This window comes from Callionymus lyra, chromosome 3, assembly GCF_982586985.1.
Source record: "Callionymus lyra chromosome 3, fCalLyr1.hap1.1, whole genome shotgun sequence".
Taxonomy (NCBI): Eukaryota; Metazoa; Chordata; class Actinopteri; order Syngnathiformes; family Callionymidae; genus Callionymus; species Callionymus lyra.
The window spans coordinates 7948766-7963338 of NC_141820.1; the positions used below are offsets into that span (position 1 = coordinate 7948766).

The 14573-nt window shown below is 37.5% G+C and overlaps 1 protein-coding gene across 1 annotated transcript in view; it reads right to left on the reverse strand.

The window, feature by feature from the left end:
- jarid2b (jumonji and AT-rich interaction domain containing 2b) overlaps positions 1-14573 on the reverse strand; it is a 130891-nt gene that overhangs the window by 29172 nt on the left and 87146 nt on the right. The window contains exon 4 of the mRNA XM_087786307.1: positions 2479-2702. Coding sequence (XP_087642433.1) covers positions 2479-2702 — 224 coding nt within the window. The remainder of the gene's footprint in view (positions 1-2478; positions 2703-14573) is intronic.

The window sequence follows — 14573 nt, forward strand, 5'->3', positions numbered from 1 at the left end:
TTTTTCAAACACATTTTCCTGTAAATTGTACTAAAAAAAACCTTTTCTAAACTCAATTTTTTTTTATCTTTGTTAGTTCATTTGACCTCTAGTTAGCCGCGAGCATAAAAGTGCTAACCTAGTGTTTTCTTGAAAGACTGTCAAGCTTTGACTGATCAACACACAAACAATGGATCACACAAGTACCTTTGTTTGATGTGGTTAGTTCTACGAGTCACATCTCGACTTCCTGTCCGACCGGTGGATGGAAGCTAATATTAGCGCTTGTGTGGACGCAACAATCGCACTTAGTTGTACTCAAGATGGTTTAGTAAGTTATCTTAGAAGAATAAACAAGTTGCTCCAGCACGTATTCTTGTTTCATCTTTTTGTCTTTTCTTATGGAGCAAATAAATAAATACAAATACGAGTTTTAAACTGTCAGCGACTCACTGTGTTACGTACAAATAGACAATAAAAAATGAGCTGCTTGTATATTCCAATAGACTCTGTGGTGTTTCTCTGACTGACATCACACACACACACACCAAGACACACACACACACACACACAACCTAAAGGCCTCTGCTGACATTCTCCCATGCCCCCCCCACGGGTGCTGATATCCATGTGGGTCACACAACGGGCCAAAGTGAGCAGAAGACGACCTGAGCGAGCAAATGTCAGCCTCGCAGCACGAACATGTCTATGAATGCAGCCGGAAAAAAAAACACACAACATTTTTACAACTGCAGAGGTTTTAAAAACTGCATTTTCTGTTCAGAGACCTCGACTGTACTCGTGTTAAAGGTTATTGAAAGATACAATCCGTGTTGAAAACACTGCAAACACTGAAATATAAGTACATTTTAGGTCTTGACTTGTTCGAGAAATAAGCCCGAATTACTTTATTTTACTATATTTATTACTTTACTAGATTCAAGATTCTACATTTTTATTATCAAGAATTTGAAAACGATGATAAAAAAAAGTACACAAAACACATACAAGTGTGTATTAAGTTACAAATGTTACTTAAATTAGCGGACTACTGGTATTTAAATAAAAATGATTGATATTTTAGTCTTTTAATATCCGGAAATAAGACATTTTCAACGTATTACTTTATAAAATTGCTGTGAAATCTGGGCGAACGAGAGGTTACGAGAGTCCATTAGGACGTAATAATGGCTTCACTCCTCCTCCAGCCAGCTGTAATCACGCCCTGCTTTGTTTATACAACGAATCCCTCGGAGGTGAAGACTTCCAGGATTGATGACGTGCGCTGACAAACCGCCATATTTGACCAATCACAGCAGAGTGGGCGTGGTTAGGGGCGGAGGTGTTTGAAAGTGGGCGGGGCTGCCGTGTAGACGCAGATTAAATACAAACAGAATCATGAAGTGAAGGCGATGCTTGGAAACTGGAATTTTTTGGTTTGTTTTTCCCTCTCTCGCTGTACTTCGTAGCACGTTGAGGATTGTGTATTCATATTTATTTATACAAATACTTCATCAATACTTCCCGCAGCTCTTTCAGCGCAGAGAGGACGCAGAGTTCTTGCATGTGGGTGTGAAGCTGCAGAACCAGGACCCCAGGGACGCCTTTTTATTGAACCCGAGTCATAAAGTCAACGATAAATATGTCGGGAGGAGTTTTATTAAATAGTCTAGTTCTGGTCCAAACTATTATATCCTGGGACTAACCTCAGCAGATCTAAGTCCAGCCTGGAGTCGATTGATGAACCCACACTTGAGAGACACAATATTATGAATTTGTACGGAAATAAATGAAATATTTGTCAAATGAGTATAAAAGTGTGGAAGTATATATCAAATTTAAAAAAAAATGAAGGCTGAATGTAACATTTATTTTGTATGCGGTTTATTACCTTTTTTGAATAATAAATCAATCATTTCTATATTTAAAGTTTTAAAATAGATTCAAAGTTACATATTGAAAGGTTGAATGGTTTATTTTTTAATAATTTCTTCTAAAAATGCGTATATTTTGTACACAAGTTTTGAATCAGATACAGTTGAATAATATTTTCTTTTTTTTTTAACCATAATCACATTTTGTATTTGTAGTTTTCTAAATATATGATATCATTTTAATTTAATATTTTAAAATATAATGATTTATTCATCAAAACTTGTGTCAACAAATCTAGATGCATAATAATGTATAAACAATTGCATGTTAATGTTCATTATATGTAAATATTGAACATTATTTTAAATCTAGATTCGTTGACACAATTATGATTTAATATTTAGAAAAATTAGATAAAATGCATTATCCAAAAAATCTAGATATAAAATAACGTATAAAATGAATAATTGTATAATAAAACAAACACAGCAGAGGTTTCATAAATAAATATACGGTTTATATATACAGAGTCTCATCTGTCTTTGAGAGACATTTAAATAATGCATCATCATCTGATGAAAGCTCAGACTTCAAATGGACAAAGAACCGGAGCCGCCGTCTTACCTCGGAGACAGAGGAAGGTGAGGAAGTCCTCGGTCTTGGGCTTCCGTCTGGACAGGTCCTGGATGAAGGAGGTCAGCGAGGACGTGGAGATGGACGGCAGGGACGCGGCGGGTACCGAGGCCTGGCTGGTGGTCAGGTTCCCTGGCTCGGCCACTTTGATGGGCGTGGTGCTCGGGGAGTTGGGCTGGGACTGGGCGAACTTTCTCTGGGCCTGAAGTCGAGGTCTGGGGAGGAGAGAAGGAAGATGGGGTTGAAGTCAGAGGAACTTCCTTATAGTGTGTAGTAGAGTTATTGGCTTCATAACTTCAGGTTCTACGATTGGTGCAAACACTGAAATACATGATGAAAAAAAAGGAAACATTTCACTTTTTGATGTAAAGTAAAATATATCAAATATAAAAGTCTCGTATTCTGACCATTTTTTTTTATCCCACAAGCCAACTTACAATTTTATTAAACTTAGTTTAGTGAGTTATTTCTTCAAATAATCCAAAGTATATGATATTATCTTGATATTCTTAATGATTCCACTGATCTAAACACGTATTTAATTGTCCATGTAAAGAAACAAAAAGGGCTTTTAGGTGCTGTTTTTAATATTCTGTGTACAACAATAATACAAAACTATATATTTACTAGTACATATATTGAGAATCACACAATGTTACACAACACAATAAACTAAATTTGTCTTGACTTTACTCTGACTCGACTCAATGAATCATTTGACTCATAAATCACAACATTTCCATGACTTGAATCATCTTCCAAACACTAAGTTGCTTTGATTGACACACGTCTGATCCAATCACATCCTTTAGTGCTCCCACTCAATGGGCGGAGCTTATGCCATAGTAAGCAGCCCATTGGTTGATTTACTAACTTGTGGTCCAATCAGCTGGACCTTCACTAACATGGTTTTCTGTGACTGTGTGGAGTCAATAAAGTTGTAAATGTACTTATATTAACAGTAAATACATTCTATTTGACTACATTTATCAACTGGGAGCTCGTGTGATATTTACCCAGAATACTTCCTGTCGTTGAAACATGTTAGCCTTTTAGCATCCGCTACAAACAATATTAAAATATGGACTTGTTTTAATGTATTCTGAACAATTCTTCTCATGTCGAGGTTTCAATACAAGATGGACGTTACAGACGAGCAGTACGGAGGTATTTGGATGTTTTTAAGTGTCCTTTTGGACGAAGACGGAGACAACTGAGCTCCAGTCGCTACATTAAAATGAACAAACACTTTTGTCTATGACTCTAAAAAGGAACAGATTACTCCGAGGGGGGGGAATAATATACTTCTCTTTGAACAAACACCAGAGACGTCACTATCTGTTGAACTTGATGAAAAACAAACAACATTTTAAAGAGAATTAACTTCAATATCATCTTCTGCTCATGTTGTATCTCAACAACCTTCTGATCCTTCTCTCTATTCTTTCTTTCCTGGTCTCTCTGGATGTTTAACATGAAGCTTTTTTTCTTATTTACCAACCAGGACCGCCGTGGACCCTCAGGACCTCTATTGATCCACATGAAACCCAACAACATGAGGCACAAACGTGGCGGAACGCTGATGAAAGCCACGTGACTTCCAGGTAATAGTTGTCAATTCTCCACGCAGAGATGGGATCATGTCTGCAGAACACCCGGCGTGGGTTCGGCTCGCCCACCGGGAAGGAGCGTCGCTCTGCGATTAGAGTTCAATCAGCGAAGCCGACGCCGTCAAAGTGTGTCAATTTTCCCGCCGCGACACCGGCGTACGCTCAATATGTGAGAAATGGAAAGATGATTGTGTCCACCTCGCCGCGGGATTGGATTTGGAAGCCAGCAAACAAGTGGTCGCACACGTCCAGATGCTGAAGATACAAACGTAGGACTCGACTTGAACCTTTAAAGATTGAAAAATATAAAGATTTCGATTCAATTCTGTGTGTTTTGGTTGATTTTCTGAGGAAGAATGATCAAGTATTGATGAGGCTTCATGATACAGTGTCTTCATATTGAAATAAAACCTGATTTTAAACACAAGAGTGCCATCTAGTGGCCCTTTTGAATGAAGACACTGAATCATGAAGCCTCATCAATCCATCGCTAGTTAAAAGGATGTGTTTATTACAGAGAGAGGAAGAGAAATGAAGAGGAAAGTGCAGGCAGGGTGGAATGATTGAAGAAGAAAGTGAAAGACGTTCAGGCCTTGCACGAGTCACGTTAACTAGGGTTTGAGAAAATATTCATACACTGAGAACTATATATTCAAAGGACATGTTTTGCTTTTAAATCATAATTTATTTTATTCATTTCTTTGGTTTACAAATAAATTGACTTGAAAAATATATATATTTTTTTTACCATTATTATTAAAATATTCACAGCGTTTGTTCGTTATTGTGTTGCAATTACACCTCCAGCCTTTAGATGGCAGCAGTCATTATGTACACCGCAGCTAAAGTAACAATGAAATCCTGAGAGATTCCAGCTATGACTGAGGACGAGAGGATACAGTGAGTCCAGCAGCTTTTAAAGCTGATGTTTGGACATATTTTGGTTTGAAAACAAATGAAAGCAGTTACGACTTCGTCAAGAGTCATGTGGTCTGTAAATACTACAACACCAGAGTCAAGTACTGGACAATACTACACATATATACTTGTTACTACACTATCACAACACCAGAGTCAAGTACTGGACAATACTACACATATATCCTTGTTACTACAGTATCAATATATATTGTATCGTTGACGCTGTATCGTGATACGTAGTGTATCAACAGATTTTTGATATCAGGTCCTTTGAATCTAAACAGAAAATAAAATTCCGTGACATTCCGGTGATGACTGAGGACGAGAGGATACAGTGACTCCAGCAGCTTTAAAAGCTGATGTTTGGACATATTTTGGTTTGAAAACAAATGAAAGCAGTTACGACTTCATCAAGAGTCATGTGGTCTGTAAATACTACAACACCAGAGTCAAGTACTGGACAATATATCCTCGTTACTCGGTATTGCAATATATATTATCGTCAGATTCTTGACAATACGCACCCTTAACTTATACAAAAACAAACGAATCTATGAGCTGAAATATCACAGCTTTAAAGGTGAATTATGGACTTGTATCTGAAGGTTTTGTTTGAGAGTGAAGGGACCAGAGTCACAGCCCTTTAAACATTAAATTTACATTGACAGACCATCATCAGATGTGGCACTAGAGGAGACTCGGAGTAGATCTAACGATCTCTTTATCTCAGCCTCGTAAAAACATTCAAAAGTTGCACTGAAACGGTGACACTTGAGCGGCTCATCTAAGAGGCAGCGACGCTAATATCTGGATCAAAAGTGCAGCAACACAGACGTGTCTCTACGACGAATTCAATTTCCTGCAATTTAATATGTGAGCAGAGGGAGGGGGGGCTGGTGGGGGGCACGCAGATTAGGCTTCGCTGTGAAAACTTCCTAAATAGTAAGCAGAGAAGAAAGCTGAGCTCCTCATAAAAGCCTCTTTGGAAAAGCTAAACCCGGGATAGTTTTATTGCCGCAGATGAACGGGATCCTATTTAACTGCGTTTCAGCGAGCGAGAGAAAAAGGGGGAATTAACGCCACGAAAAAAAAGCAAACTCTGCGAGCAACGAGGACAGAGATAGATGAGCCAATAAAGCCGTGTTCTTACTACATCCTGTCTAGACGGTCGAGCCGAGCATCTTCAGACGCGCCTCGGGTTCCTCGTATCGGCGTAATCTGAGGCTACAGGTAATATCCTTATAATCGCGCTAATACGTGCATCATCCACGTGCAAACCTGCAACTACACGCCGTCATTAAAAGCCTCGTTGACGGCGCTTTGGCAGGAAGTGAGCCTTGAAACTTCACCGACGTGCAATTATCTGCGACACCTTTTCGTTTTCGCGGCAGCACCGGGACAGAGAGAAAAAAAACGCTTGTGTTGTCCAGGAAACGATGACAAAAGATTCATCCAGATTCTCCCTGAATTTGTTGATTGTGTCTCTGGCTCCAGGATCCCGGAGAGAAGACGTGAAAACAACAAGGCTGTCAATCAAGTCGAGAGGACGTGTTGCTACTACTTTAATGGTGTTGAAGTCTTTTAAATGTCCTCAAACGTTTTATGCACCAGGGAGCGAATTTATGTCGGCGTCGTATTCATGGACTGACCTTCAGAGAAAAACAGTAAAAATATATAAATAAGTAAAATCAATTGTATAGAGTTTGTGTTTCACTAATTTTTAGGTTCATTTTTTAAATAAACTAGAGTCAAAAACTACTTTTACTTTGAAGAAATTACCATATTTTAGTCAAAACAAAAACACATTTTAGACAAATTGTTTTTGTCTTTCTTAGTGGCCCCGATAACACATGACTCATGCTTGATTCAAACTTTAAATCATCGTAAGGTAGCGAAAGGTTTTTAACGTAATAGAATTTTCAAACATCGTTTTATTGTTTTGTCACTTCCTGTTTCGAACCGATGCTTGTTTTGGTCCAAAGCAATGGATTCGCACAGAAGGTGAAACATTTCTTTTGGTACTTTTCACGTTCAATGGCTGCCAGTAAAGAAGGTCTGGAAGCTTAGATCAGGGGTTTGAAACTCAATCAAGGCGACCAAATCTTTTAGAACTCTAGTATCAAATATGTATCAAATACGTTTCCTTTAAAATCATATTTACTTATCGAAAAAATGCAATTATCAACTATTAAAAGTGTGTTTATACATTTTCATGGGACGTTTTATTCCTGTTTCAATGCTGTAGAACTGTAACTATAAAGGTGACTATAGAACATTGAATTAATGATCATATCTCCACGTTAAATTCAGATTCAAATGAGAGAATCTTCAGATAAGCTTAAAGGAAAAATGTTACTTGAATGCATCATATTGACAATATATTCACTAACAGGTCGAGCGGTTGAATTTATCGATCAGTTGGGTTCTAAGGTTGTTCTCCGATTATCTTAACTTAACTCACAAAAACCCCCGAGTTACTGGCTTCATAACTTCAGGTTCTACGATTGGTGCAAAGCCCTCTAACCGAGGCGAGGATAAACCAATGGCGAAGCTGGATTAGAGGGCGGAACACCAGGAAGTAGAACTTGATTTTCTCACTGTGCACATTCCTTTTTTTTCCCAGAGTTCTTGACTGACATTGAAAAAATGTGCGATTAGAAGAAGAATTCAGACTTTAATGAGGTCAACAATTATAAAGAGACTCACTTTAAAGTGATAGTTCTGACTTTGAAGGAAGAATTCTGGGATCAAAGTGATGTTTCTTGTCATTAAACTGCCACAAACCATCTCAAATAAAATCAACAGTCAATCCCAAAAAATGTCAAGATATTTCACTCATAAAACGTTTCAAACAATCTTTCCTCATGTTCTGCTTCACAGTGGCTGGGAATCATTTGTCCAAACATCTGGAACAAACTCACGGAGAGTCGCTAACACGAGTCGAGCCGAGGCGTCCGCCCACCAATTAAAACCGGGCGACATTTTAACGGCGACGGAACATCAGTTGTTCATTAAACGCCTTTAAGAAAAGACGGCGTCTTTAGAGACAAATCCTGAGAGAACCCAGCGATAACTGAGGACGAGAGGATACAGTCAACTCCAGCAGCTTTTAAAAGCTGATGTTTGGACGTATTTTGGTTTAAAAATTTTGGTCTAAAAATTAAAGCAGTTACGATTTCGACAAGAGTCATGTGGTCTGTAAATACTACAACACCAGAGTCATGTACTCGACAATACTACACATATATACTTGTTACTACAGTATCACTATATATCATATCGTTGACGCTGTATCGTGATAGATATTGTATCAACAGATTTTTGCCTTTGAATCTAAACAGAAAATAAAATTCTGTGAGATTCCGTAGATGACTGAGGACGAGAGGATACAGTCGACTCTAGCAGCTTTTAAAGCTGATGTTTGGACATATTTTGGTTTGAAAACAAATGAAAGCAGTTACGACTTCGTCAAGAGTCATGTGGTCTGAAAATACTACAACACCAGAGTCAAGTACTCGACAATATATCCTCGTTACTACAGTATTGCAATATATATTATCGTGAGATTCTTGACGATACACACCCTTAGTGTATTAAAAAACAAACGAATCTATGAGCTGAAATATCATAGCTTTAAAGGTGAATTATGGACTTGTATCTGAAGGTTTTGTTTGAGAGTGAAGGGACCAGAGTCACACAGTTAAACGCTGAAGTTACAATGACAGACCATCATCAGATGTGGCACTAGAGGAGACTCGGGAGTAGATCTAACGATCTCTTTATCTCAGCCTCTCGTACAAAGACGTTCAAAAGTTGCCGAGTGTTTATGGCGACGGAACATCAGTTGTTCATTAAACGCCTTCAAGAAAAGACGGCGTCTTTAGAGACAAATCCTCTGCGAGTGCAGAGAGTCGAGCTGTAACACGAGTCATCCGTCCGCCCGGAGGACGACGACGTCTCTCTGGACCAGGACGAGAACATGGTGTCCCTGGAGCTATAGGTTACAACCTGGAGCCACCGGACGACACACATGAACATCGCACTGATTGCTGTGATTGCAGGAGACGACGAGGACGGAGGGAGAGGAAAAAAAAAAAATGGCAACAGGATATCTCCATTCATCTCTTTCTAATCCTCCTTTCATCCATTCCTTCCTGCCTCGTCCCGCAAACCATCCCCGTCTTCAAAGGACGGCGGTAATATCTGACATTACGCCGCGGCCGCGATTACTTTACGCTTTCAATCGTCAGCCGGAGACTCGATGGAAAGACAACAAAGTCGGATGAAAGGGTGAATAAGATGAGAGGAACAGGATGATGGCGGTGAGAGGAGAGTGGGCTTGGAGCTCGGGATTGAACCGGACAACAGACTGTCTGTGGTCTGTAGGGGTGTAAGAAGATATCAATATACTTTTATTCCCGATACTATTGATATACATTTTTACTCTTATTGTCGTCATTAGGGTTGTCAACGTTACACAAATATCAAACCATAAGAGAAAAATCTACATACTACTTGTACTTTTGTTGCTCTGTTTTTTTTTTAGATTTTTATTCTTTCCAATGTATATATAGTTATTTATATATGTATGTATATATATAGATATATATATGTTTATTTTTACTGTGCACTTTTGTTGGGGGTACAAAGTAAGAATTTCATGGTACGTAGTACCTATGACAATAAACGCTTTGAAACTTGAATCTTGAATCTTGAATATACACATGCCGATCGACCAATGAGGCGTGAGTGTTTCGGTCATGTGATGCGGGCCTCAAGACGTTAAGACTGAGGTGTCAATAAAGTTTTTAGAATTTCACTAAAAACGACGACTCACACGACAACAATTGTATTCATACATAAGTGTTTATTGTACTTGTAAACGTTTTAAACTAAATTACAAAATTAAAAAAATGTGTTCTAGACTAAGTTCTGTAGTACTGCATTACTTGCTGAGTAATATTTTAGTGACTTTCTGTACTGCTTTGTAGTTTTTTAGTGCCAATAATATGGTTCAAGTTAAGTAAAACCAGAATTCATACTTCAAGACTTTTAAGACGTATTATAATTTTTGGAGAAAACGTTGCAATTTTAATGCACCTTATAGTCTAAAAAATACGGTACTTTAAGATATTTGATCTGTTATACTGAATATAATGCAGTATTTCAAGTCGAGTCTTCAAGAACAAATCATTTTGTCTGATAACTACTGGAAGGGCTTTGCTGTAATGGGATTAGGAGGTGTTTGAATGGAGACCGAACCCTCTAGTGTTTAAATAGCGCAACTGCCAATAGCTGGTAACAAGGCAACAATAATACTTACTTTTATCTGAAACAGTGACGTCTTTATAGTTCAAAGAATCAAAATCATCATGATTTCAAGACAAATACCATCGGCTGTAAAAGCCTCCGTTCAACACGATGCATCACTGGGGTATATTTGTCTCCGGACCGCTGGAAGTCTCGTAGACGGAGCGTCTCACACACACCACGGCGTCCCCGGTCATTAGCGTGGCAGCTGTTAGCCGCGGCGCTCGCCACGCGCTCCGGTTTCAGACCTTTGCTGCGTAACCGCAACCTGATATCGGTGAAAAACGCTCCAGAGTGCAACCGGAGCCGCGGCCGGCGTGTCGTCCGGCGGACGTTTGCCAGACGCTCTCGCTCGCGGCGCTCGCTGCGTCCCGTGAAGGAAGATATGGCGTCGACCGATGCCAGAGAATGAACCGTTAATGGATCCTAATTGATAGCATCCATTTACAAGTACAGTTAGCAGACGCACACGTGGAAGTAGATCAGCGTCGCCGGTGGATTGAATGTTGCATTTTCAATTAAATGTTCATGATGTATTTTTTTTATTATTTTTATTTAAATATTCTTGATGTTTTTTGTGATTGTTTTCATTTAAATTTTCTTGATGTATTTTTTTGATTATCTTTATTTAAATGTTCTTGATGATTTTTTTTTTTTTTTTTAGATTTAAATGTTCTTGATGTATTTTTTTGATGATTTTTATTTAAATGCTATTGATGTTTTTTTTTAATTATTTTGATTTAAATGTTCTTGACGTAGTTTTAAGCATTTTCAATGATTCGTATATTAAAAGTATTAATCGGATTTTTATTCAATAATTTATTTCAATAATTTGTAAATTCAAAGCTTTTTTTTCTATATTGTGAAAATATTTTTTAACCCATAGAGTTTAATGTTCATATTCCAATTATTTAAAAATATATACGTTTTAAGACAGATTTATTTTTTAATTTATAGCCTTTTAAATTTAGTATAAAATGTTAGTATAATAGTACGACCAGACCATACAAACCGAGCTACACTTTCTAATCATTGTATTTGTATTCAAAACATTTTTTTTATATATATATAAACATATATATTGTGAAATATTCCACCTTTCTAGATACAAATCTTCGAATATAAGTATTCAATAAAAACTTAATTAACGTCTCAATATAAAAATGATTGATTCAATTATTATGTATGTAAAGGAAAAAACAACATTTCAATAAATAAATGTTGTAAGTTTTAACATTTCAAACGTCAAATACATATAATCTAATGAATATTATGATGACACTGAATTACGTACGATAAGAGCAGAAATGAGTGACATCTAGATGTAGGTTTAGTTGTGTAGTTGTTTGTAAATAAGCGTAAAGTACTGCTAGCTAACGCGGTAGTAGCTGAACCACGAGCCGACGCTCTCTCTCCTGGTAAAGGTTATGGTGTCGGGCGAGCGGCACTGATCCGGGGTCTGGACCTCAGGGGCCGCATTAATTGGCTCCAGACGGCCCACATGGTCCTGATGATAAAAAAATAAAAACCTCGCTGCAGCTGCGAGACGTTGGCGTGTGCGTGTGCAGCGACGACATGTGATCGACTGAACATACGTGTTTACGTTGCTAACAGACGGAAGAAGATGTTTAGATGCAGAGGTTCGACGTCACCGGCGTCTCATCAGGGTTTGAGCAGAAGAATCTGTCGAGTCGCTTCAGTTTCTTTAAAGCTCAGCAACATGTCGAAGTTTTCTTCCCGTTTGTCTCCCAGTCGAGAGACTGGTCTCACAGAGTCTCGTTCTGCTCGAGGTTTCTGCCTGTTCGAAAGACACTGTCGCTCACTGTGATCTTTTTCTCTCTAATAAAGTGTTATTTAAACTATTTAAACACTTAAAGTGTCAGATAACTCTGTTATAATTTGACATATTTTTAATATTTTATTGAATAGCCATAAACTTTTTTTTTCTAATACATTCATTGATAAAAACATATTTTTGCATTTAAAACGTTTCAAATATATAAATAAATATGTATAATATGTATTTATTTATATATTTAAAACGTTTTAAATATATAAATAAATATGTATAATACAGATTGTTCTTTTTTCGTCAAAGTCCCGAGAAAGACTACGAATTAAAAATAGAATTTAGAAATACATATACATTTCTAAGAATCTAATAATATATATTCAAAGAATATATATATATATATCAAAATTAAATTAAATATATAAGTAAGTAAGTTCATAATTTGCATTATTGGAATTAGAATATTAAAAAAAGGGTAAATATTACGTTTTTTAAAATCAATTATTAAAAAGTACAACAAATAACCTTACAATATGCTAATTATTGAATTCAATTATTCAAAAAAAATGTTGTACTATTAAAAAAAGGAATAGAATTGAGGCAAAACATTAAACTTAGTTCAAATTCCATTTTCATTGAAATTAATAAATAAAGCAAAACAGTCAGTGGTTGCACAGCTGCAATCTGAGGCCCCTCCAGTCGCACTCTCAGGGCCCCTACTATGCAGTAAAGGTATCTGCTCTCTCAGGCCCCTATGATGTCCAAATATAAAGATAAATATCAAACCTATAGTTTTAAACTATCGTTACATTCTCTAAACTATGGAAACACAAAATAAGTACAAAAATATTTCCCAGACTGCAACGCTTCATGACACTACCATCACTTTTTGATTTAAAAACGACAACAATTCCTCCACACACCAGAGTTCTAAATCTCCTGCATGTGTGTGTGTGTGTGTGTGTGTGTGTGTGTGTGTGTGTGTGTGTGTGTGTGTGTGTGTGTGTACACACTGAGGTGTGCGCTCTTCACTCGTCGTGTTTATTGCTTTTCTGTCGGCATCGTCGAGGAGAGAGAGACTTTGTGGCGCTGTCGCCCGGTGACCCCGTGACCTCCCCCCGGGACACAAACGCACACTGACTACACACTCGGATGAACCCGTGATTCGATGAAGTCAAAAGTGTTCACGAGCGTCACTTGATTGGGATTTTCCCCGCGAGCCCATTGGACGAGATGTGTTCCGGGGGGGCGTGTCCCGCAGATAACGCTCGGAGGGGAAAAAAATCACAATAAATCCAGGATTTATGTGCAGATTAGAGATTAAGCGGCGGCTGGTGTGTGTATTTAAATATAACCTTGGCCTGGTGTGTGAATGAAAGCGGGCGAGCGTGGACGCTCAGATAGGCGGAGACGCATCTCGACACCGGATCAGGCTTCGCTCGTGAATACATGAATATTAACACGATTGTTGGGTTTCTCTCCATCATCGCTGCAACTTTTCGCTGAATTAAAAGAAAGAAAACAAACAACAAAAGCCTCTTTGTTTGCAGTTAAAAGTCCGAACCGATGATTCAGCTCCTCTCTAACTCCGCTGAACTCTCACCCGGTGACCTCTGACCTCTGGCTGCACCTTAATTCAACACGAGCCGCTCGACAAACAGGCGTTAATGAACGTCGCGGCTAAAAAAACAACACAAATCTGCTTCGTATCATAAAGACAAACAAACGTAGACACAATATGTATTTGTGGACGACAAATAAAGATAAATCCAGTGAATAAACGCGGTGGTGTTTGAGATCCGTCGCGATAAGATCCAAACAGAACAAGAAAACATTCGTCTCTTGTCACATCAAACACTTTAACGGCTTCATTTCTGCAGGAAAATACACAACAACTGCCAGAACAGATGAAGAGCAGCTGGAAATATTGGAAGAAAACCATAAATACAAGTAAGTGGTAACTTAAAATAAGCTTTTTATTTATTTATTAGCAAAAAAAAACATAACAAATCAAACACACATTTTAGTTCTGGAAATAAAGTACGAGCTGATTTTTTTCACAAAAACTATTAAAGTACATCAGTGCCAGCAAAATATTTCAAAATGAATAACATCATTTTTCAGACATTTAGTTTGATATTTTAATTTAAATAATTCAAAAATACATTATCCAGATTCAATATTGTTTAAATTATAGCCTTTAAAATTAAATAATATAACATTTTGAGATTTTTAAACTCAATATTAAAAAACACATTTTAGTCCTGGAAACAAAGTACGAGCTGATTTCTTCACAAACACTTTTAAAGTACATCAATGCCATCAAAATATGGATAAGGTTGCAATATTTTTTATTGAATAATGAAATTCAAAAATTCAAATAACCCTGAATAATAGATTTTCTTGATTCAATATTGTTTAATTTGAAGCCTTTCAAATTCAATAATAAATAA